General features: G+C 43.6%; 3 protein-coding genes across 3 annotated transcripts in view; 2 read left to right on the top strand and 1 right to left on the bottom strand.

Moving 5' to 3' along the window:
- Positions 1 to 102: 102 nt before the first annotated feature.
- LOC126563745 (fatty acid synthase-like) lies at positions 103 to 7,150 on the top strand. Its single transcript, XM_050220445.1, has 5 exons — positions 103 to 256; positions 317 to 633; positions 696 to 2,411; positions 2,487 to 5,405; positions 5,470 to 7,150. The coding sequence occupies exons 1-5, from the start codon at positions 128 to 130 to the stop codon at positions 7,148 to 7,150; spliced, it is 6,762 nt and encodes a 2,253-aa protein (XP_050076402.1). The 5' UTR covers positions 103 to 127.
- A 251-nt stretch (positions 7,151 to 7,401) lies between these two features.
- LOC126564090 (uncharacterized) lies at positions 7,402 to 11,300 on the bottom strand. The gene is made up of 4 exons (XM_050221018.1): positions 11,184 to 11,300; positions 9,211 to 11,105; positions 7,805 to 8,039; positions 7,402 to 7,740 (listed from the first exon to the last, which is right to left on the bottom strand). The coding sequence occupies exons 1-4, from the start codon at positions 11,298 to 11,300 to the stop codon at positions 7,402 to 7,404; spliced, it is 2,586 nt and encodes an 861-aa protein (XP_050076975.1).
- A 3,000-nt stretch (positions 11,301 to 14,300) lies between these two features.
- The window catches only part of LOC126563768 (uncharacterized), a 50,165-nt gene continuing 40,548 nt past the window's right edge, over positions 14,301 to 23,917 (top strand). Inside the window, exon 1 of the mRNA XM_050220493.1 lies at positions 14,301 to 15,023. Within this exon, the coding sequence (XP_050076450.1) occupies positions 14,306 to 15,023 (718 nt within the window). The 5' untranslated portion in view covers positions 14,301 to 14,305. The remainder of the gene's footprint in view (positions 15,024 to 23,917) is intronic.

The following is a 23,917-nucleotide window of genomic DNA, read 5'->3' as shown; positions in this document are numbered from 1 at the left end:
CGCATGGCCAGGAAGTCACGTTCCCGGGTGGACAATTATGCGGATCGATTTGAATGTTTTGTGCAAAAGCGCTCATATAAATCAATTCACTGAACCCGTCCAGCTCATCAGTGTATACGCGTACACCATGAAGACTGTCCACGGTCCAGCGATCGAGCCGATCGAGTCGGAGAATTCGATTGTCATTGCAGGTATAGCAGGCAAATATCCACGATCGGACAATGTGCAAGAGTTTGCCGACAATCTGTACAGCAAGGTAAGTTAGTGCCCCGCATTGCGTATGATCCACTGCACCGAGCTCCATTCTCCAACACAGATTGATCTTGTCGATGACAAGGAAGATCGATGGCGCCATACACATCCGGACATACCGACGCGTCTGGGAAAGCTGAACACTCTCGCAAAGTTCGATGCGAACTTCTTTGGCTACAGTCCCAAGGAGGCGCATACGATGGATCCTCAGCATCGGATACTGCTGGAGCACTGCTACGAGGCAGTTCTGGACGCGGGACTACATTTGGATGATTTGCGTGGCACAAAAACGGGTGTGTTTATTGGATTCTCGATGTCCGAGACGGAGACTTACTGGACGTACAAGAAGACGCGCATGCCCTACAAAAAAGTAATGCTGGGGTTTGTATCACGATCAGTTGGATCGCTTACGAATTGTCTTAAATATGTAACTATACTTTCAGCTTTACAAGAAGTATGTTAGCGCTTAAGATAGCATACGCATTGGATCTGAAGGGACCAGCTGTCACGGTGGATACGGCCTGTAGTAGCTCCATGTACGCTCTCGATTGGGCCTGTAAAGCCATCCGCCAAGGGCAGTGTGATGCGGCATTCGTTGCCGGTACCAATCTTACACTGCATCCTTACATTACGCTTCAATTTGCACTGCTCGGTGTGCTAGCACCGGACGGATTTTGTCGACCATTCGATAAGAGTGCTTCGGGGTATTCCCGTTCGGAGGCTAACGCAGTGATTCTGCTCCAAAAGGCAAAGGATTCGAAGCGTATCTATGCACACGTTGTGAACACCAAAACGAACTGCGATGGATACAAGCTCGAGGGTATTACCTTCCCATCGAACAAGATACAGAAGCAGCTGCTGGATGAGCTGTACTCCGAGGTACCATACGATCCTAAGGACGTCAGCTATGTCGAGGCTCACAGTACCGGTACCATGGTTGGAGATCCGGAGGAATGTGACGCCATAGATAAGGTGTTCTGTCCCGACCGAAAAGGCCCACTGCTTGTTGGATCGGTCAAATCGAACATTGGACATTCGGAACCGGCTGCTGGAATTTGTTCCATCACTAAGTGCATAATCGCAATGCAAACTAACCTTATTCCCCCGAACATCCACTTCACAGAACCTAGGAAAGATGTACCGTCGCTGTTAAATGGCCACCTGAAAGTGGTCGACGAACCGACACCGCTCGATGGACCACTGGTCGCGGTCAATTCTTTTGGATTTGGAGGAGCAAACGCACACGCACTGCTGCATGCTCACACTGGGAAAAAGGCGTCGTCCAATGGACGCCCTTCAGATGATCTGCCTCGGCTGATTGTTTGGAGTGGACGAACGATCGAAGCGGTTGATCATTTTCTGGAAGGAATTGCCAAACACAACTTTGACCCCGAACTTTACGCCCTAACGCACAACATTCAGCGAAAGGAGCTTTCTAAAATGAACAATCGAGGATACGCAATACTTGCTCGGCGTGAAGACGGCACCACTGCTGTCCTGCAGAAAAGTGTTGTCAAGGCGCGAAAAACTCTGCCCAAGTTTGCCATCGTCTTTGGACAGATGGATTACGATTGGTCAACGACGCTGCAATCGTTTGAGAAATTCGCACCATTTCAATCATCGGTAGAACAGTGTTTGGGCCTGTTGAAGGCACCCGAGTCTGATTGTATCTTCAGTAAAGATCCACAAGCAACCATTCTCCAGCGAGCTGTTTGGACGCTTATCATACAGATCAGTGTGTATCATACGCTGAAAGCGATCGGGCTTAAGGTGGACCAGTATGGTGGATACTCGATTGGACAGATAACGTGCGCGTACATTGATGGTGTACTGTCGCTTTCGGATGCAATACGTGTGGCCTTTACGCATGGAGTTCTACTCGGTCCATACCACAACCCAGAGACGTTTAACTATCGTGATATTATCACGGACAAGGATTTGAATGCTAAGCTGACATCGGTGCTGCAATCGTTCCTGTTTGCGAAACCTACCGGCAAGTGGAAGACTGCTACCTCGGTGCTATCCTTCCGTATCTACGATCCTAAATCTTCGGCTCAAATATTTAACAGACTTGACAGTGATGCTGTAGTGCTGCAACCACTTCCTTCGATTCAATCTACTGATGACATTGTGAAAAGTTTCCTAGCTACTATTGGGCGGTAAGTAGATCTTTCCTTGTCGTTCAAGCATTTTCAAGTTCTATCTTTACTATTCTTTCCGCGTTTCTTTTCCAGAGCTTTCGTCGATGGACAACAGTGCCAGTTGCTCGATCTTTATCCCGAGGTAAAGTTCCCCGTCTCACTAGAAACTCCCATGATTGGTCCGCTCATCCAATGGGATCACTCCGTAGACTGGCACGTGGCTAACTTCCAAACCAAAAAGATGGTGGATCAAGGCTCCAACCAATACACTGTCACACTTCACGAGCAAGAGTACATAGCCGGACACTGCATCGATGGTAGGGTACTAATACCTGCCACAGAATATCTGTATCTTGTGTGGGATTCCTTCACCAGCAAAACGGGAACCATCCCGAATGAAGTAGCCGTTGAGTTTACGGAGATAGAGTTTCTACGCGCCACTACCATTACGAGCGGTCAAACTGTAACACTCTTTGTCGAGATCAACGACATTAGTGGACATTTTGAAGTGATCGAAGGTTCGACTCTGGTCGTTACGGGATGCATTCAACGTCTCAACAACTTCAAACTTCAGTCCATTCAGCAGCGAAACACGCAAGCAATAACGCTTCCAACGAGAGACTTCTACAAAGAGCTGCGACTTCGCGGATACCACTATGGAGGATTGTTCAAGTCCGTTATGGAGTCGGCCACCGATGGTTCGTTTGCAAACATCGAATGGAAGGGTAACTGGACAGCGCTTTTGGATTGCATGCTGCAGGTCGCCATCATTGCGGTGGATTCACGTTCGCTCATGATTCCTACCCGTATTGAGTCGATCAAGGTTGATCCTATACGGCAAAAATCCTCACTCCAAACCAGCAGAGAGAACGTCCAGTTCTACAACGTGTGTTTCGATAGCGATCTTAACCTTTTGCAGAGCAGTGGAATTGAGATTCGTGGTCTTAATGCGAGTACTATCGCGCGACGACTTCCGCCGGGTGTTCCTGTGCTAGAGAGCTACAAGTTTTATCCCTATTTCTCTCAGCAAACCATACAACCGGCACAAGCTGCTTCTTTTATTCTACAAACCATTCTTGACAATCAGACAACATTGGTTTGTGCTGTTACGGAGATTCACTCTAAAACGAAGGAACCTATCATTTCCCTCTTTGGCGATGCTATCGGTGACTTGCCGTTGGTGAAGGCCCACCTTACATTGCTTTCCAACACGAAGCCTGAGCCCATCCCTAACGTCACTATCTCGGAAGATAAGCTCATGAAGCAACGTAACGTACTGTTGCTTATCTGTGAGAACCTCTTCAGCGACGACGAGTTCATCTCCGATGCTATCAATTCGCTTTCCGATCAGGGCTTCATACTGCTTCGCGAGTCTCAAGGATATCAGCTTCAGGATAGCCATCGACGGCTCCAGCTTGTGAGTACCCTCCCGATCGAAGGAGAGACATTCCTGCTACTCCAACAAAAGAAGTCTGCTATGAACACCTCCGTCGATGCTCACGTTATTCAAATATCGTCGAAAGATACCGCCCATAACTGGTTGTTGGAGTTGAAACAAGAAGTCAAAACGAAACCCATCATTCTCGTCGCTCAAAATGATTCTTCTTCGGGTGTCATCGGACTTGTGAACTGTATCCGCAAGGAACCCAACATTCAAACTGTTTCTTGTTTCTTCATTGACGATCCCAATGCTCCGGCGTTTGATCCATCCAATCCATTCTACAAAGATCAGATTGAGCTTGGACTGGCGATCAACGTCTATCGCAATGGTCAATGGGGATGTTATCGCCATTTCAAGCTGCTGGAAGAGCCGCGGTATGAGTCGACCACTAACCACTGCTTCGCCAACTGTGTCAAGCCTGGAGATCTCTCTTCATTCACGTGGATGGTTGGACCGTTGAGCGAGCAACCGCCTAAAAGCCCTTTAATTAAAATCGTATACAGCTCTTTGAACTTTAAGGACGTTATGATTGCTACCGGAAGACTAACGCTTGAAACGTTCTGCACTGATAGGATGGAACAAGAGTGCGTTCTAGGCTTCGAATATTCTGGTGTAACAGCGGCCGGTAAGCGGGTAATGGGCATCATTCAAGCTGGATCTATGGCTACAATGGTTGAGGCAGATACTATCTTTACGCTGGAAGTTCCTGATTATTTAACTTTGGAACAGGCAGCTACCATACCTACTGTATACGCTACGGTCTACGCTGCCTTCTTCATTTGCTCTCAAATTCGCAAAGGAAATTCCGTTCTCATACACGCTGGTACGGGAGGTATCGGTCTTGCCGCTATTCGAGTTTGTCTGGCATACGGACTCGAAGTCTTTACCACCGTCAGCACCAAGGAGAAACGAGAGTTCCTCCTCAGTTACTTCCCTGACCTGAACCCCAACAACATCGGTAATTCCAGAGATACCTCCTTCGAAACTCTCATCAAGGAGCGTACTGATGGCCGAGGTGTCGACTTTGTTCTCAACTCTCTTTCCGAGGAAAAGCTTCAGGCATCCATCCGCTGTTTAGCTAAAGGAGGACACTTCCTCGAAATCGGAAAGTATGACATGATGAAGGATTCCAAGCTGGCGATGACTCTTTTCCATAAAGGAATCACCTTTACTGCCGTGCTCGTCGATTTGTTGTTCAAGGAAAGGCGAGATTTACTGATAGCGTTGCACAAACTTATTTCGAACGATATTTCCAAGGGCATCATCCAGCCGCTTCCTACTACCGTCTTCCAGGCGCATGAGATCGAACAAGCGTTCCGATATCTTGCTACTGCCAAACACATCGGAAAGGTTGTACTTAAGATTCGTGACAATCAGGATGATATCGGTTCTGTCCCAATATGCTATCTTCCTCGGGTTTACTGTAACCCTGAGCAAAGCTTCGTCATTGCTGGTGGTCTTGGTGGATTTGGACTCGAGTTGGCCGATTGGCTTATTATTCGAGGATGTCGTAAGCTAGTGCTCAGCTCCAGCCGAGGAATCACCAAGCCTTATCAACAGTACCGTATCAAGTAAGTAGTCTACACTCTGAGACTTACCCCAACTCGTTGAATATATTCCTCTCTCATTCTCTAGCACATGGCACACATACGGAGTCCAAGTTGTCATCTCCACGGAAGACATTTCTACCGAGAGTGGATGTCGTCGACTCCTCCAACAAGCCATCCGTATGGGACCTATCGCTGGTATCTTTAATCTGGCCGTACAGCTCCGGGACGCGATTATCGAAAACCAATCGGTGGACAAGTTTGCCGAATGTTTGGCTCCTAAGGCCACCGCCACACATCATCTCGACCTTATCAGCCGAGAGCTGTGTCCCATGCTGAAACACTTCGTCGTGTTCTCCAGTGTCTCTTGCGGCCGAGGAAATGCTGGCCAGTCTAACTACGGTATGGCGAACTCCATCATGGAACGAATCATCGAGCATCGCGTCGCTCAAGGCCTACCAGGAAAAGCCATCCAATGGGGAGCCATCGGTGAGGTCGGTATTGTTGCGGATATGCAAGAGGACAAGATCGACATGGAGATCGGAGGTACATTGCAGCAACGACTCTCGTCCTGCATCCAAGTGCTCGATCAACTACTCTCCACTCAAGAGCCTATTGTGGCCAGTATGGTTGTGGCCGAGAAGCGAAGCTCTAGTGGTGGAGCGAAGAACATCGTCGAGGCTGTTATGAACATCATGAACATTCGAGACATGAAGTCTGTCTCTGTTGAGAGTACCCTTGCCGACATCGGTATGGATTCTCTCATGGCCGTCGAAATCCGACAGGTACTGGAGCGTGACTTCGATATCATTCTAACGCCGCAAGATCTTCGTACACTCACGTTCTCCAAGCTTCAGAAGCTTGCTGACGCAAAGGCTGAGAATGAGGCAGCTGAGGCCACTACTCAACAGCTGCAGCTTGAGGACTTGCTGGCTAGCTTCGGTGATGAAGCCGCCAGCCATCACACTGTCCTACGGTTGCCCTCCAAGTGTAACGATCTCGAATACGATCGTCCCGTGCTGCTCATCCCGGGCATTGAGAGTGTTTGCAGCCCGGCCTGGACGAAGATCGCTTCCGAAATTAATGCTCCTACATTCATGCTGCAGACGTTCGCCAACGCTACCGACGAGCAGACCGTCTCCGGAATCATTGACACCGTGTTTGACGAGATGTTCGAGACTGTCTTCGCCAAGGCAGAACAGTTCTTGGTCATTGGATATTCCTTCGGATCGTTGTTGGCGCTAGAGATCGTGAAACGCCTGGAAGCACGATCACTACAAGGAAAGTTGATGCTAATCGATGGTTCTCCATTGTATCTGCAACGCTTCGCCAGCCACCATTTATCAGGCTTTGATGACGAACATCTTCAAATGGCAATCCTTACGCTCGTGCTATCCTTTGTCCTTCCCACAACTACACAGGACATTATTAAACCCATCATGGATCAAACAACGTACCTTGAGCGTGTAGACAAGCTGATGGAGATTGCCCGCGATTCAAACCCGTTTACGGAAGAGTACGCTCGCAAGATGATGCGCGTACTGTTCTATCGTTTAAAGGCAGCGATGAACATGAGTACGGAAGCGAAGGAAAAGATCATATCACCGCTCGTCCTGGTGCGATCAGCGAATATCAGCGATGTCGAGGAGGATTACGGGCTGAGTGAGTTTACTGTCGCATCGCTGATTGTGAAAATTATCGACGGAACGCATCAAACCATGCTCGCGAACCCGGAACTCATCGAGATCATTAACAAGGACACGCTTTAGAAGTATGTCAGGTTGGGATGACAGTTTGCTTTCTGATATACCTTAAATGTTTTATGCAAATTTATAGCAATTTTTTTTTTTTTAGAACATGTTATCATGGAAAGGATGTGGATAAGTGATTCTAATAAATATAAAGAATGTATAACAAAAAAGATAAAGGTTTCCTTTACAGTTAAAAGCTTTGTGAGTCTATTATCAATTACAATTATTTACCAAAACCCAGGTTAATCGTTCCCATCACCCCGGTTCGTCTATTTGCTTTGCTTCTTGTCAAATAAACTACGGATCGTTTGTTGTATCTTTTCGCTCTCCTTCAACTCTGCCTCAACCTGTGCAATACGATCTTCCCGATCTTTTAGTTTCTCCCTCAGATCTTTACCATCTGACTCGAGCGTTTCGATTGTACTGTCACGCTGTACGAGCGTTTGCTCCAGCTGCTGGATAAGATCGTTACGCTTCGAAATGTCGCGCTCCCGTTCACGTATTTTACACTCGTACTGCTTGCGTTCCGCTTCTCGCTGTTCGGTAAGCTTCTGGCGGTCTTCTTCGCCGAGCTTCAGCAGCTTGCGTGCATCATCTCGATTTTTAGTCTAAAATGGGAAAGGAAAATTAGCATCCAAAAATAATCGCTGTGAATGTACTTCCTAAGCTTACCATAGCTGCCAGCTCTAGCTGAAGACGCTTGTTTTCCTTTTCGTAGTTATCGTCTCGGGTACGCAAATGTTCGATCTCTTTAACAAGTGCTGCACATTTTTGACTCTTTTCACCGTACTTTTTAATGTACTCCGCCAGCTCCTGCTTCATCTGGCTCGTTTTCTTATCGTACGTTGCGGCTGCCGATCGCATCTGCACCAGCTCCAGCTCAAGAAGACGATTCTCGTTTTCTAGTCTAAAAATGACAAAAATAAAGGCTTAATTTTGTCCGTTTATCCAAGTATCTTAGCCTTTCGACGGAACGCATCAATTTGAGCTTAGTACAGCTTTAGTAAGTAGCAGTGCCATTCTCATGACATGATTAAGCCCACTAAAGAATCCTAGAGTGTCTCATTCATACCTATGGAACCTAAAATTCTTCTGAGCACCTTACTTTCTTCTTCTTCTTGGGTTTGCGACTTTCTTCTAAGTCACGCCATACATTTAATGGCTTACTGGCTGCTTGTTGATATCACATAGTTAGATGGTCAGACTTCACTCACCACCGGGGTACGGTCCCGGATAGGATTTGAGTCCAGATCTTGCCGTGTGAAAGAACTGCGCCGTTGTCGCCTCACCACCCGACCGTCCCTTGATCTCGTGTGCGGTGAATAACTTTTTTTAAATCCAATCAAATCAAATTTCATTTTTCATATCATTTGTACGTGCTTCCATAACGATTTTAAGTGGTTGTATATCTATTTTTGCTCCCCGTTAATCTAGCGTATACACATAATCATCACATGCGGTGTTGACAATACGGCGCAAGCCGTCATACTTAAAATAGATTTTTAAAAAATATCTATTTTTGCTGAGTCTCTAAAGTATTGGGTGATGGGTGGGCTGCAGCCTATCTTTGAATTTCGCTGTAAGCTTTTATACCATTCAAAACCTAAGAATATGTTTTTTTTTAGTTAAAATAGCCTGACAAACTGAATTCTCATACGTGGTATTGTTTTGAAAATTAAACAACTTCGTTGCCGAATAAGTCTCATGCCTGATAATACTGCATAGTATAGTCACAATTAATTATAAATAAAATAAATCTTATTCACACCGTTGTAATGCCGAGACATCGTGATGTAATTCTAAGCTTTTATATTTTGTGGGCAGATTATCAAAGCTTCGTATTCATCAAATGAAACAGAAGATATTCAATTGACACTACTCAGAATTTTTACCTCGGAATTTAAATCGAGATGGTTAAATCATCTATTGATATTTTAACATTCTTGACGAATTCAACGAATTCGTCGACGACGACGAATTTTGTCCTAAAATTTGAATAAGTCGTTCATCCCAAAATATCCCTATGAAGATGAAAGTACCTACATCAGCTCTGACTATTTTATTTTTTTTTTACTTACGCGGACTCTTTCAACAGCAGTGGAAGACTTTTCTTCTGATTCTTGTCAATCTCCGCCATCAGCAGTTGATTTTGGTGCGTCAGGGTCGTTATCTGTGATGTTGTCGCCTCTAAACTGCTTCTTAAATCGTTCATCAAGCTCGTCTGCATGTTTATCTTGTACGTGTAGAACTCAACCAGCTCGGACTTTTCAATTTCATTTATCAACCCAGCAGCTTTAGCATCCTGTATGTGTACCACGGCTTGGTCAATCCGCTCCTGCAAGTCTCTACTGAGCGTACGGATAAAGGTGTATCCCGTTGGTTGGATTTGCGTATGGACCGTATTGCCGTTTAGCGGTGTAAATGGAGTCCGAGGAGGGTTTCCACCAAATGCTGGTAGATTGCTTTTTAACATGTCGATCATACGGGCCACATCTTGCTTGGGAAAGTCGGTCGTAGCAGTCACCTGTAGTAACGCTTCCAGCAATTCCACATCAGCTCCACCAGTTAAACCCTTTGCAACGAGAAACTGGATCGGTTTCTGCTTGAGCAGGTTCGTAAGCTTAGCGTACCAGTGTGTAGGGCAAAGGTTGGCTAGCTCATTAAACGCATATAGTGCCCACAGATACACCCGAACATGCCCATCCGCAAGCGAATAATCGAACGTGCCGAAATCTCTCGTATTGCTCAAAACGTTCCCGAAAAGATGTTGGAAGAATTTTTCCGCTACTTCGTTCATTGGTTCGTCCACCGTATTCAGCGCTTTTCCGATTGTTGTTAACAGTTTTGCGAATGCAATTGCAAGTCGTACATCGTCATTGTTCGTAATCGTGGTCATTAGGGTGGTGAGCACCGTCTTACACTCCTCGGCGAATCCAGTATCGGTCGGATTCTTTTCCAGTATCGTGCGCAACAAATCAACCGCTTTTGAGCAATCATCCCGTGCGTTGTTGATCAGCTTGATTGGGCCAAATTCACAAATTTTCCTGCACAATTCCTGATCGTCCGGTTTGAGCAGCACAATACATTCCAATATCTCAAACAATCCATCGCTCGTACGGTCCTTTCTCAACTCGACCTTTTGCTTTGTCTTTTTCTTCCTTCCGGCAGGCTCACCCTCCGGCGATGGTGTACGATTTGCCCAATACTTTTCAATTTCAAGCAAAAACTCTTTCAAATCACGCTGAAAGTATTCGTCCATTACGGCTGCTTTGGCCGGCTCCCCTTCCTGCGAACCGCTCAGCGTGCGTACGTAGCGCAGAAAATCCACAACATGCCGCAGGCTGAAACTATTCTTCGATGCAAGCATTAATCGAACTTCTTCGAAGCTCATACGCAGCAGGTAGTGCAAATCGATCTCCTTGATGTAATCGTTCTGCTCCAGTATGATGTACATCTTGCACGCGAGCAGACCGAACTTTTTAATCTGTTTACAAAAGGCCGATATGTTTGTGTTTCTCGTCAGCAGAAACGTCGTCGAGAGGTCCCGGTGGCAAACGTTCACCAGTATAGACAGTGCAAGCTGTGCCATATCGCAGCGCTCTTTCTTTTCGTGGTTTTGTTCGATAATGTTCAGAAGCTTCTGGATTAGCCGCTCGATAAACATTTCCTGTCCATCGACGGACGCACCATAAGAAAGGTGATGTAGCAGGGAAAGGACACGCTTCTGCTGCTCCGGTGTATGTACTTCCGGCAGGAGAAGCGAAATGACCGGCAGAAAGCGGAACTTTTCGACCAGCGCAATTCGCGTCTCATCGTCAGTAACGGCAACCTCTAGGACCGCTACAACCGACCAGAGCAGATTCGTTTTCTTCATGCTATGGCTCAAGAGTTTGTGTAGGTTGACGAAGAAAATGTTACACTCGTACACGGACACATCGAAAGTTTTGTGTTCGGTGTTTGTGGCTGCCAATTGCTACGGAAGGAAAACGATTGTAGAATTGTGTTAAACGCACGAGACGGCCGCCCGTATGGAAAGGAAACGAAAACTCACCTCTAAGCACCGATTTACGAGCGTTTCGTTGCCATAAGTACTGCTGATAAAGTATGATTGGATGTGGTTATTGAATTCCACGATGTGCGACATTTCGGAGGATCGACCCTGACTCATTTTAGCGGCTAATTAACATGGAAATTAAAGACACCAAACTGTAAATCCTTGCCAAGCGTTTATTGTGTTCCTTTTTGTTCGTTTTAAAAGTAAATTAAGGGTGTTTTTAGGTCAATCTAGAGATAAATCAATTCTACACAGACCAAGCACAAGCGCAAACAACAAACAAAACGTTACGATTTTGATTTCAACGTTGACAGGCCGCACGGAGATTGACAGCTGCTCGAATCCATGCAAGCTGCTCGATTCCCCGGATAAAAGGGAAGCAGCTCGAACAACATTTTGATGCCGCTTCGATTACACGATGTAATGTTGAACGCGTGAATTAAAACGTTTAAAACATTCAAAATACAAAAATCGATTATTACAACTACAACCAATTAATTTTTGAGACGAAAAGAATAAAGAACAAACATATTCCTGTTCAGTTCTTTTCCCCCGTAGTGAGGTCTGGTCATACAACTTCGTGGCAATCAGCAAGTCTAGTAGGTCATAAGTTGACCGACGTGACCTAGATGGTCGTTAAGCCAATAAAGGAGAGGTTTTTATCAAATTCCGTTACTACAGGCCGTATTGCTAAGAATACTATAGCGAGACAAAAAAAAAAGTTAAACCAGAGGCGGATTCAACTCTTCTGAGCCCCCAGGAGATCGTCGGACACTTCCATTGAGGGCTCTGTAATTCAACATCCTGTGACCGAGGGGCAAAGGCGAAAGGCCTTTGGTGGATTTGATACCGTCGCCCATTTCAATCAAAATCAATACTGTATAGTGGTAGAGATCCACAAGTATTTACAACAACCAATTACTTTGGGCATCCGCTCGGGGGCCCCACCCCACTTTGGGGTGGGCCCCACTCGGGGGCCCCACCCCACTACACTCGCGTGTAGCCGGAGGCTACACGCGAACGCTCAGTCCGCTTATAGGAAGAGCCGCCTCGACCTAATGCTAAATGGGGATTCTGTTTTGGGCGATCCTGTTGGATAGTCCGTCCGTCAAGACCCCTTGGTAAACACCTTGACGGTCTTCACACGGCAGAACTGGATGGACATACAAGGTAACAAGGTAACCAGAAAAGGCAGGCTATTCCAGATTGTAAATAAAGAAGAAGAAAAATGGTGACTAAATGTTGTAATGTTTGTATTAACAGTTTGAACATTTCACCAGCATCTTAGTGAACATATGGCGGCAAATATGAATGATTCAAACGAAACCCGAATGCAACACGCGTTCGTTCGGTTTTTGTTCGTGCGCCATTGGAGAAGACACATAGAGATGGGTACAAAACCGGAGCGGATAGGACAATCCATATGTTAATGGAAATTTTGCATCATTTAAGACTTTTTATTTAATTTATTTGCTATTTTTATTATATTATGTAACATTAATGTACGCAGTGAGTAACTTCCTTCGCCTATGTTCATTTATATTCAATTCGAAAAAGGTAAAAATGAATATTCCTTCCAGCGCCGCATCAATTCACCGGTATCGCCATAGTGTACAAGCAGCTTCAGAATATTCCAGCTCCGCTTGAAGAACGAACGTTCCGAAACCGTCCGCTTGTTCGCATTTCCAGTTCGACGCTCGGAAACGGTGGAATGAAATTCTGCTGTCTGCGGCAGCCGAAGCATAACAAGCTGTTAAATGTTTAATTTTGAATATATATTATAGCGGCTATTTAACAAGCAGTGTTTGCTGAATTTTAAGTGAACTAAGAAATAGATGAAAACATAGAATAGATGAAAGTGAACAAGAAAATCTTCTGTGAGTTTATTAAAAAAAAGTGATATCTGAACACGTGCTTTTCAAAGCGTAAAAATAAGCAGAGCACACGTACCGTTGAAAAGCGTATTTTAAAAGAGTTTTAAGTGCGAACTAAGAATCTCGTACCAGTGATTGTAAAAAACAGGTTTTGAAATCCGCGGAACAAAACACAAACACAACGTCGAATGTAAACCTATTTTACGTTGCACCGGTAACGAGTTCGGATCCAGCTTTTTCCAACCCATTTTTTGTCTCAAGACGCGGGGTCTGGGGGCGACGGCTAGTGGTAGTTCAAAATGCGTTCGTTCGGTTGCTGCACCGACCGTCATCGTCGGCTGATGCGTCGTGGGTGTATCTGAGCGAGATAGCAGAAGGCGCCACGCGCGTACACCGCGAAACCTTTCTTTGGCGCGAAAACATGTACCAATGTGTAGCACTGTGTCTGACTGCGCGTGTGTGTATGTATGCGGGTGTACACGAGAAAGAGTGAGTGATTCGCGCGCTGCCAAGTTTTAAGCAACTTTCGGCACCGCTGCTGGAAATCAAACGGAATCGGTTTTTAAACAACTTCAGAAGAGGGCGCACAACAACCCGTTGGTGATCATCGCGACCCACAAAAAGCGCGGCACCCGTCGCGATTCCTTCGCTCTGTCTCGCTTCTTGTTGCTATTTTTCTTTCGCGTCGACGCATTCGTCCTGCGTGTGTTCCGTAAGCGAAAATGAAACCTGTGTTTCTGGGGTTTGCGTTCGGTCAGTCTGTCGCGAAATTGTCCTCCGCACGGAAGGACGGACGGTACGAGAACTCTCGCTCTCGTTCGGTAATCGAAATTCCAGCAAAACCAGGAAGTGCAACAGTCTCACGATTTGGGTATTGAAAAGTAACTGTCCATTGTACATAAGTGAAATTGTAAGTAATGAAGTTGTAACACTTGTGTAGGATTTTAGTGGTAGAAATATTAAATAAAAGAAATCAGAAATTCAACAATTTCAAATAAGTTAATAAGGATAAAGAAATTTTTCGTAACGGCGTCAGTGTCAGTGTACATAAAGTGTTAAAAACTCTCGAATCCTACCCATTCTATCAACTTGGAACTAGTGAGTGAAACTTCTCAATCCAGCACCCCGCCCCAGGAAGTCACAATGGCTTCCCGAAGTCGCAAAAAAAGAATTCCCAACTAAACGTCGCGGTCAGGATTTCCAATAAGTCGCCCGATTTCTTACCCACCTCATCACACCATCATCATGCTGTTCGAATCGGTCCAAAATGGTGACCTCGACCGGGTACGCCACCTGTTGGACGGTGGTGCGGATGTTAACGCGCGGGACGATAAGTTCTTCAATACGGCCCTTCATCGGGCCGTCTTCGCCCGTCAGAACCGGCTCGAGATGGTGGCCCTACTCGTCGACCGGGGTGCCGACTGTAATGCGCTCAACAAAAAGCGCCTCACCGCGTCCGAACTAGCCCTCGAGAACCGTCTGCCGGAGGTGGCGAAAGAGTTGGTCCGATGCGAAACCCAACACCTGGACGATCATCTCGCGTACTACCTGCTAATCCGGCGCGGTAACCTACAGCTGTTCGAGTACCTCATCTCGATCAAGCGGCTCCAGTACGAGGACGAAATCTGTGTCATCGCTCGGGCGTACGGTGAGCTACGGTTGCGAAACGTACCGCTCAAGGAACCGATGGAGTCGTACCTGAACGAGATCCTGATCAATCACGACTACTGGCTGCGGAACCGGGTGCACCGTACCGGGTGGTCCGATGGCCGACGGGAAACGATGCGCCGGCTGGCAGCGATCGTTGAGAATGTGCAGGAACTGGCCGGCGGTTACGATAGTCACAATCTGACGGATGTGGACAGTTTGTTTCTGCTACGGTTGTCCTACATACTGGAGAATCTGTTCTTCGTCCGAAACGTCTACAAGCAGTTGCCGCTGCACCATATGGAGTTTTGTATCGGTGAGTCCCTTTTTAAACCTGTCCACCAACCGTCATCAATTTAAATAGGTCGACTGCTCAAAGTTTTGAGCCTTGCAGGACATTCTAGCTGTTCAAGGTGTTACACTTCCACGTATCGACTTCCGTTGTGTTTGGGTTCTAGGGGATGATGAGCTGGGTAAGAAAGGGGGAAATTAGTTTTTTTTTCTGTAGCTTCTAACAAATACACTCTCACACACACACATACTACCGTACCCTTTCAATGCGCAGCGATTCGTATGACGCGAGCTAACGCACGGAATTAGTTTTATGGCCGTGCTCGGTTCGCGGTTTGCTCTTATTTAAACAACTTTCGCTGGCACTCGCGGGCGACAACGGTCCCTGCAGTCCTTTGCTGCACCCACCATCGTCATCAACATCGGTCGTCGTCGCTGTCGACGTCGCCATCATCAGCAACCATCCGTCATGTGCTTATGGCGTATGGTGTAACGACGCCTGGTGTCTGACGAACGGCTCTTTTTTTCTTTTTTGTTTCCAATGTCGTCTAAAGTCTTTGCCTACACACAGGGATGGAAGTTTCCGGTTTCATTGGCACGGAACAGCAGCAGGGCCGGGGAACAAATGTCAAAAAGCTAAGTGTCATGCAGCCAAGTTTGAAGTTAATTTTTGTAAAACGCTTTGGAAGGCTCTTTATACAAAATGTAAAGCATGCCTAACTTGGAAAGATAGATATCTACTAAGATATCTACTAACAATTTATAATATGTGTATAGTAAGCTGGATTACAGTGACACGTTCGGAAACTTCCATATACTAAGATGATTTATTAGAAGCTTATTGATCGATGGATGGTACGTCCTTTAACTCAAAATTTAATTATGAAATGATGTATACACCAATTTATCGTATGTCACACTGATGTGTGCTTATAATTGATTGATTGATTTTGTATCTAAACAGCCTAAATTAGACAACAACAAAAATTAAAATTGCTATAATTGTGCTATGTTTATGCTATAAACGTATTCAACTTTCCATGCAACACTTCCCGATTCTATAAAACCCCCCAGCAGTTTTTGCTACCAAATCTCTCCCGCATCGTCGGCGAGTGTTAGCACCCTCCTTCCCTCAAGCACCCCCCCGCCCCCCACTCCCCTAATGCGTGCCCTTTTTATTTTTCTTCAGTTCTTTCTTTCAGTTTTGCACCGCTACCAATACCGTTTCATTCTGAAGCGTAACTGCTGCATTTTGCACAGCGTTAAACAACCTCCGCGAGCGTTTTTAATAATATATAGAAGAGTAGTGGAGAGCAAAACATAGAATACATTTAAAAAAAAAACCCTCAATTTCACATCTCAACCTAACCAGAACCAACTCCCCCGATCCAACCGAGTACCGACTGTGGAACGCGTACCATCGTTTAGGTGGAGTAGGATCGCAATGTGTGGCTGTTTTAACGTTCGTGTCTAACTTAATTGACGGTTAGAAAAATAGCCGACACGAGGAATGAGTTGTAAGTTTTAATAAAAAAAAAGTAAACTAACATACAGGAAATTCCATTCCCGGTGTGGAATAAATGTGGGCAGTTGTTTTGGCATTAATGATTCGTTGCTTCACAACATGAATTAATGTCAAAAGGAATGACTTTACTATTTTATAATACCAAACAGTTTTAAAATTGTTCCTTTTAAAAGTGCTAATGATGGAATGTCGATGTTCTGATAATCTAATTATTCAATCCATGGGATGTAAGTTAACGGATTTGAAATAAGATTTGTTGCCTTAAAAATGGCTCTCAGCTCAAGCCACAACTTCACTGTCTTTAAGTAGACAGTTTATTTTAGGAATGGCCCTACAGGCAAACAAAAGCCCGCCACAAGAAAGGAACTTAATCGTAGAACGTATCATAGAACACATTCCCAATAAGCCTCAAATTAAAAGGCAAAACTTGACAGCAACAATAAGCATAATTAATTATTGTTTTTCAAGTTCAATAATTACAGCACTTGCTGGTAGTAAATAAAAGATCACACCTTTTTGATTATGGTTCGCTTATTTTAATTGATTTCGAATTAACGTCGTTTTTTTTGTGCTGCTTTGCTATAAATGATAAAACGCGCTATGGGAGATGCAACAAAAAAGGCTCATAAACCCGTCAGGTTATAATGTAACGGATACATTAATTTGAATTCCGTTTTTTTCTCCCCTTGCACTAGGGGTTCAAAAAAGGGTTAAAAAAGCAGTGCATCAGTCGTGGCCAGAAAATGAAATTAAAAAAAAAACCATTTCGACCCTTTCCCAGCCAATACCGGCTTGCGGATGGTCAGTTTTGTTTTGAACCGTAAATCGACGCTCTGCACCAAAATACACCGACCGCACGGGAGATTATGGTTTCTTTTTTCTTTTTTTCGTGTGTGTGCCTTTTACTGATTTTATTCTCTTCTTCACACAGCATCCCTGTAAACAGATCATTCAACCCGGCATTGCGAACAGCTGTTTTGTGGCATTCGCATCAACTGCTACCCCGCAGCGACGCACTTTTACGAACAATCCCTCAAGGGAGAAAATATGTTTCAAAAAAAAAAAAAGGTTGCTCAGAAGGGTCAGTGGCCGAAAGGGTCGTGAAAGGGTTGACGGATACGAATTATCTGATTGCCGAAATGTTTCCCTTAAACGAATTTCGCGCAACAAATAGAATGGTCAAAAACATGGTTAATCCAACGCCGGCCGAGGACCGAGATTGGAGTTGACCTGCCGGTTAACCCTACCACCAATTCTGCTAAGTACATCGTTCATCTTCTCATTGCTTCCGGTTTTTGGCATTTTGGGTCGAAACGCTCTTCAAGGGTGTGGCAGTTTTTTTTAAACTCTCCCCATTTTTTTTTTTTTTTTTGTTACCGATTGGTCGATGACCTATGGAAAGATGAAAGTGGAAATTTTCAGCAAAAGAGTTTGTCCTGCTTTTGGGGCAAAAAATGAAACGATCCGTTTTGAGCTACACTCTTGCAGCTGGGCGCAACGTGACAAAAAGGATAATGACTCGAACCTCTGTAGTTGATCTTCTTGCGTGGCAAAAAAGGGTTTACCAAGTGATGTGCACAGTCAAGCGTTGAAGCTTTTTCCGGAAGAGATGTAAATTGACCGCACGTTAAGTGACGATTGAGTTCATTTGTTTATCAGAGCATGACCATACCCCGGTCCCGGTATTCCAGATGACGTGTGAAATAGTTTTTAATGAGGGGATAGTAAATTTTACACGCGTGAAGAAAGTTGCACGAATGAATAATTTTTAGTTAGAAGAAATTTTGAAAAGGTGCAGCTTTTAAACGAAAAATCCATTACTTTCACAAGTGTACTTTCATGTTTGTTTTCTTGAGGTATCACTGTAAAAGTTCATGATTAGAAATAACGTCTCAAACTATCTTGAACAAGCATATGTATATTTGCATTAAATACTTCTTTTCGCCTTAATGACCTGTACAATGTAGTCAGATAGTTAGTCCTCATTACGAGGTAGCTTTCTGAATAGGATTTTAACCCCTTTCCTGGCTGCTGTTACCTTTACCACCGGACAGCCCCGAGCATTTTGCATGCCGGTGGTTTTGTCAAATGCGTAAATTTATTATTTCATCCTTAAAGTATGCAATTCTCTTACCAAAATGTGTACTCTGCATGGGGTGTCTCAAAGAAGATTGCTTGCAAAACAATCAGAAAACATAAAAAATTACGTTGTGAAAAGCATTTGGAATCAGTTACTTTAAAATATTTGTAACTATTTGATACTAAAATAACTGATTAATTTATTTATTTCAAATTGATACTTTTGTGGAACTGACCAATTGACTATGGGATATTTTAACCCGTAGCTGTGTAGTCAGAAGGAGGACCAAATTGGAAAAAGGAGATTATTGTGCAAATATTCAACTGTTTATACTTTGGAGCTTAGTTATTAGGAAACGAAAGGCGAAATCGTCTCTGCTGTTCAATTTGTTATGCTTTTATCATCAAATTTACAATTTGAAAGCAATTTATATTCGTAAACATAAGCCAAGGCTGGAGCGGTAATTGAAAATGTTGTATTTTTTGGATCTGTACATCAGTCAAGATGTTCCTGGGTTAATGAGGTGCTAAAGGTTATGCCATTCATCGAATAATCTATTAGACTGAAAGATCCCACGTAGTTCTAACGGTCCGGATGGGGTTTGAGTACCGGTACTGCCGTGTGAAAATAGACACCACTGTCGCCTTCACTACTGGATCATCCATACCGCTACTCCCACCCCTAGGAATAAAGTAGAAGGTCGTTTAGCTAAGCTAAGAATAAGAAGAAGAAGTATCGATTCTATTGGGCAGTTCTGATTATCTAACGGATAAAATTATACCACGTCAAGGCCTCTCGAGGTTGTAGTGTGGAACGAAGTAGAAGAAGATTTAGTTTTGCCGAATATTTACTCTTAAGATCAGTTGAAAATGGAACAGTAGTTTTTTTGCTACGTAAAGATCCAAAGAATAAAATAAGAGTCGTCTTTTAAAAATCTAAATGAATGAAATCATCTCACAGAAGCGATGTTATCGAATGGAAAGGAACTGAACAGCAAAACTCAGCCATAAATGCACAAGATGGATCCCTGAACACACACACACATGGTGCATATACATTGGTATGATTATAGTTACCGGAGGTTAGAAAAAATAAACAATACAACACAAGTACACGTTGCTGCTTCCATCACTGTACTCACTACAGAGGTGGAAGCAGCAAAACAAAAAAAAAAATCACATACGCGCGCCAATCGACGCTAAATGCATCCGCCAACAAAACGGACCCAACGCGCGCGCTCCCGTACATCTTAAAGACAAATGCGGCACCATAGCCGTCACCGTCGAGCCAGACCGATCCGTACGCAAATGTACGCCACGGCTCAAAGTGCAGACCGGGTCGGAAGAAAAAGAACGTTCAGACCCGGTGCAGCGTGCGGCTGTATGCGTCGGCAAGTCGCGGATGTAATGCAAAAGTGCATTATTTTTATGATTATTTCCCTTCCCTTGCTGCCCCACTCTCTCCAGCCGGTCGCAGGGTGGGAGAAGGTTTGCACTGTTGCCCCCACAGCAATGGGACTCGCTGGTGCACTCTTTGTGTCAATCGTTTCCTGGCTTTTTTTTTTTTTGGTTTTTGCTTCTTCGCTCCCATCGCAGCGTTCTAACTCTATCCGATGGGAGATCGTTGGCCGTTGGCCCTCGAAAAGGGGAGCAGATTGTAGTAACAAGAAAGGGAGGGAGGGGGCGAGAATCTGTATATATAACACAGGGAGACAGTTTGCGGTCGATCGAGTCGGAGCCGTCAAACCGGCCGGAATGGTAAGAAAGGAGCGCATAACGCACAGCAAACAATAAAATAAAACGAAATTGTACTAAACACAACGCAAAGAAACCAAAGGAGAAAGCAACAAAACAAAACACAGAGAGAGAGAGAGAGAGAGAGAGAGAGAGAGAGAAAGAGAAAACACCCTCGTTCATTTGTATTTTTGTGCGTAAACAGGGCTTTGGCTCTTATGGGACAATTGCAGACGCATTCCACAGAGATCGTGTGCGGCGATGGTTTACTTTGCTTTTTTTATACGATGCAGACTGTTTTTATTTTGTAGAGTTCCTTTGCCGACCGTCATTTGTTACTTTTTGCAATGCATTTTTATATTAACGCTTAACAATTAATTATTAATTTTTATCATATTTTTAGATCAATTACTACTAATAATATGCAACTTTCCGAATCAAATTTAAATTTGTTTAAAAGCGGATAGCAAAAACCAGTAAAAATGAACGGAGGTAGAAATCATTAACAAAAATTTCTTAACTTTTGAATCAGTAACATAAATTTCAATTTACTAATGGATCGAAACTTTATTTTGTGCATCAAAATTGTACAATAGATAGGAAAAGAAACGTAAGAAAGACAAAAAACTAGTATGTGCTTTGAAAGCAAAGAAATAAGAATTAAAATACGAAAATCTAATGTGAAAATATAGATAAGTACTGCTTGAGATTACGCATATCGCTATGGCACAAGAACAATTTTAAATTGTGTTACAGTAAAAAAAAAGTTTTATCAGTAAATATAAAAAGGAAAAGAAAGGACTTATTCCGATGTTGGAAATATGGAAAGAATTGAATAAATGATTAAATAGCGTATTAAAAAATATTTGAAATGAATTAACTTTTTACATAAAATGTGAATTAAAATTAGAACATGCACATGCATTACAACATGCATATAAAACAAAAATTAGGAGCGAAAGAATACATAAAAATTCCTACATTACAAGAAAAATTATGGGCTATTAATAAATAGAAATGATGCATTTAAATAATTCTGTCAATTGTGATAGCAATTTTTTTAAATATTTAAACACATTGCCACAAGCGCTCAGCGCAATCTTGTGCCGACAGGCTAAGTAAGTCCAATTTTATCCATGATTAAACCAACGCCCCAGGCAAATGAACGTTCCAACAACAGTGAGAAGAAAAAACTCACCCAATAAACACTGAGCTTCTTCGCTACTATGTTTTTATTTCTCATAGCTTAGCTAACCCGGCTGTAACTAGCCCACCGGGGAACGGTGGATGTATTGCATCGCGCAGATCTGTTACACTCAGCCGCTGCTAGTGGTGCAAAGAATTGAGGGTGAAGAAAAGAGAAGAAATAAAAATTATTTCAGTAACTTTTTGCATCAGTCCGTATCCGTCTTAGGGTGAATCTCGCTCCCCCGTACCAATACACACAGACTAACCATTTTTGCTAGAAAGATAGATAAACAAATGAACTGCAGGGTGAGATTGCTTTCTCACCGCTGGAAAAAGATGATCGTGCGCGCGTGACATGTGAAGGGTGCTGCGCGTTGCTGTGGTAGTTGAGGCACGATAATTGTGAATTGCACCGATGCAGTCAACTGCACTGTTTGCCGTATGTGTGTGTGTGTGTTTCTGTCTGTAAGGAGCTAGAAAAGAAATTGTGGTTTGGAGAGAATGTTTAAAAATGGGTTAAAAATACTGGCTGAATATTATTTCGCTTTACAGAAGTGCTATACTGAGCGCCATAATAGTGAGGAAGGATTGCTTAAATATTTTTATATACAAATTTAATTTAATATATACAAAACAAAGGCCATATTTAATTTTAAAAAGTTTTTAACCCCAACCTGATATCATTTTTTACATCACCTCTAACGCCTTCCTCACCTGGTACGTCGCTGCAATTTTTAATCTCATCAACCCTCAGTCGCTCTTATCTCTATAAAGCACTGCTAGAACCTTTCTCTATCTTGAACTTCAAGTGCATCACATCGTCCGACGTTCACTCCTCCAGCCGTGTTGCCATTTTTATTCCATTTTTTTACCATTATTTTCATCTGGTGCAACTCATTTCTTTGCCACCGCTGAGAGGGAATGCAGCTACGGGCATCATCACGATGGCCCCAGTGTTTACCCATTTTTTACGAGTTTGCTCATTTTTCATACGTGTTTATTTTTCCATCCGTTGCACTATTTTTGCACAACTATGAACGGGGGCACGCATGGTATTGGCATGGTAGACACTCACACACACACACACACACACACTCAGGAAAAAGGGGTACACAACACCAGCAAAAGAAGCAGGAGAATTCACAAACCTTCATTCACGAGGAAACGAACGCAAGAAAACCCATCGGAAGCGTGTAAACGGGTGGAGAGAAGTATGTGAATTTTTTGTTTGTTTTTCCTAATGTTCGTGTGTTTGTAGAAAATGATACATCTACGGTACGAACTGTTAGCAACAAAGTAGAATGATGCGTAATTGAGAATTAAACGTATTAAACGTCAAGTGTTTTTTACGATCCCGACGATTGTCTACTGCTGGAAGTATATTTCTGTAACATTTCTTATTCTTAATGACCGGCTAGGTCACGCCGGCCATCAAATGGCCGGCTTGTTGTCTTATTGATACCATGTAGTTCGATAGTCAGATCTTCACTGTTGTGTGAAGATCGGCGGATGGAGAAGCTTCGTACTCCACACTAAACCATAAACGATTATCTATTTCGTTGTATCCGAGACCGCAGCCACAGGTTTTCGAGTCTCCCTGTCGTATAGGCAGGAGATCTGGCCAAAAGTTAAACGATTACACCTAACCTTAGACATCTTTCGAATGAACGCACGATCGCCTGGAATGCCGTGGAACCCAGGCTTCAACGACTCTGGACGAGTGATCAAATATAAAACCTCCCAAACAATGCATCATTTGGAAGAATAGATAATACATTCGGATGGAATAGAGATACCTATCAAGGCCGACTCTCCTCAATAGAAAGAGAATTCTTAGCGAGTTCTTTCATCACATCAAGGAGGTTCATCACCTCTTACGCAGAACTGTCTGTCAAGGAAGCTAGTAACAGAACAGAAGATCCAGATCTATTCAAGTTCATCTTCTTACCATGCAGCTCTGTCTGTACTATAAAACATGGTCCTCACTGTGAAACTCTACCCCGAATAGATAATCACTAAATAACTTCAAAATCACAAAACATGTAATGTCCTCATTATCGAGCTCTACTCTCACTGGGTAGCTGAGGTAATTCACTAGGTGCACTCTCCAAACTCCTATTTTTTCCCCGTTCAGTGAACCCGGAAGACCTCAAATCTCAAAATTAAATAAGCACTTGCTTTCTTCTTAAGCTAGTTTTGCAAGTTATTAGTCCTTCTTTATGATCTTTACCTTCGAACTAGCTTAAGATTCTTGTAAACAAATGTGTGTAAAATGATAATATTGTTACATTATTTACTATTTTCAAAAAAGTCGTTGAAGTTTTGTTTTTTTTTTACTTTTGCGCAATACAAGCTTTAGAACAGTATGTTTGAAGGCGAATGTTTAAATGAAT

This window comes from Anopheles maculipalpis, chromosome 3RL (genome assembly GCF_943734695.1).
Source record: "Anopheles maculipalpis chromosome 3RL, idAnoMacuDA_375_x, whole genome shotgun sequence".
NCBI lineage: Eukaryota > Metazoa > Arthropoda > Insecta > Diptera > Culicidae > Anopheles > Anopheles maculipalpis.
Note: the sequence above shows the minus strand (reverse complement) of the source record. Positions and strands in the feature narration are given on the sequence as shown.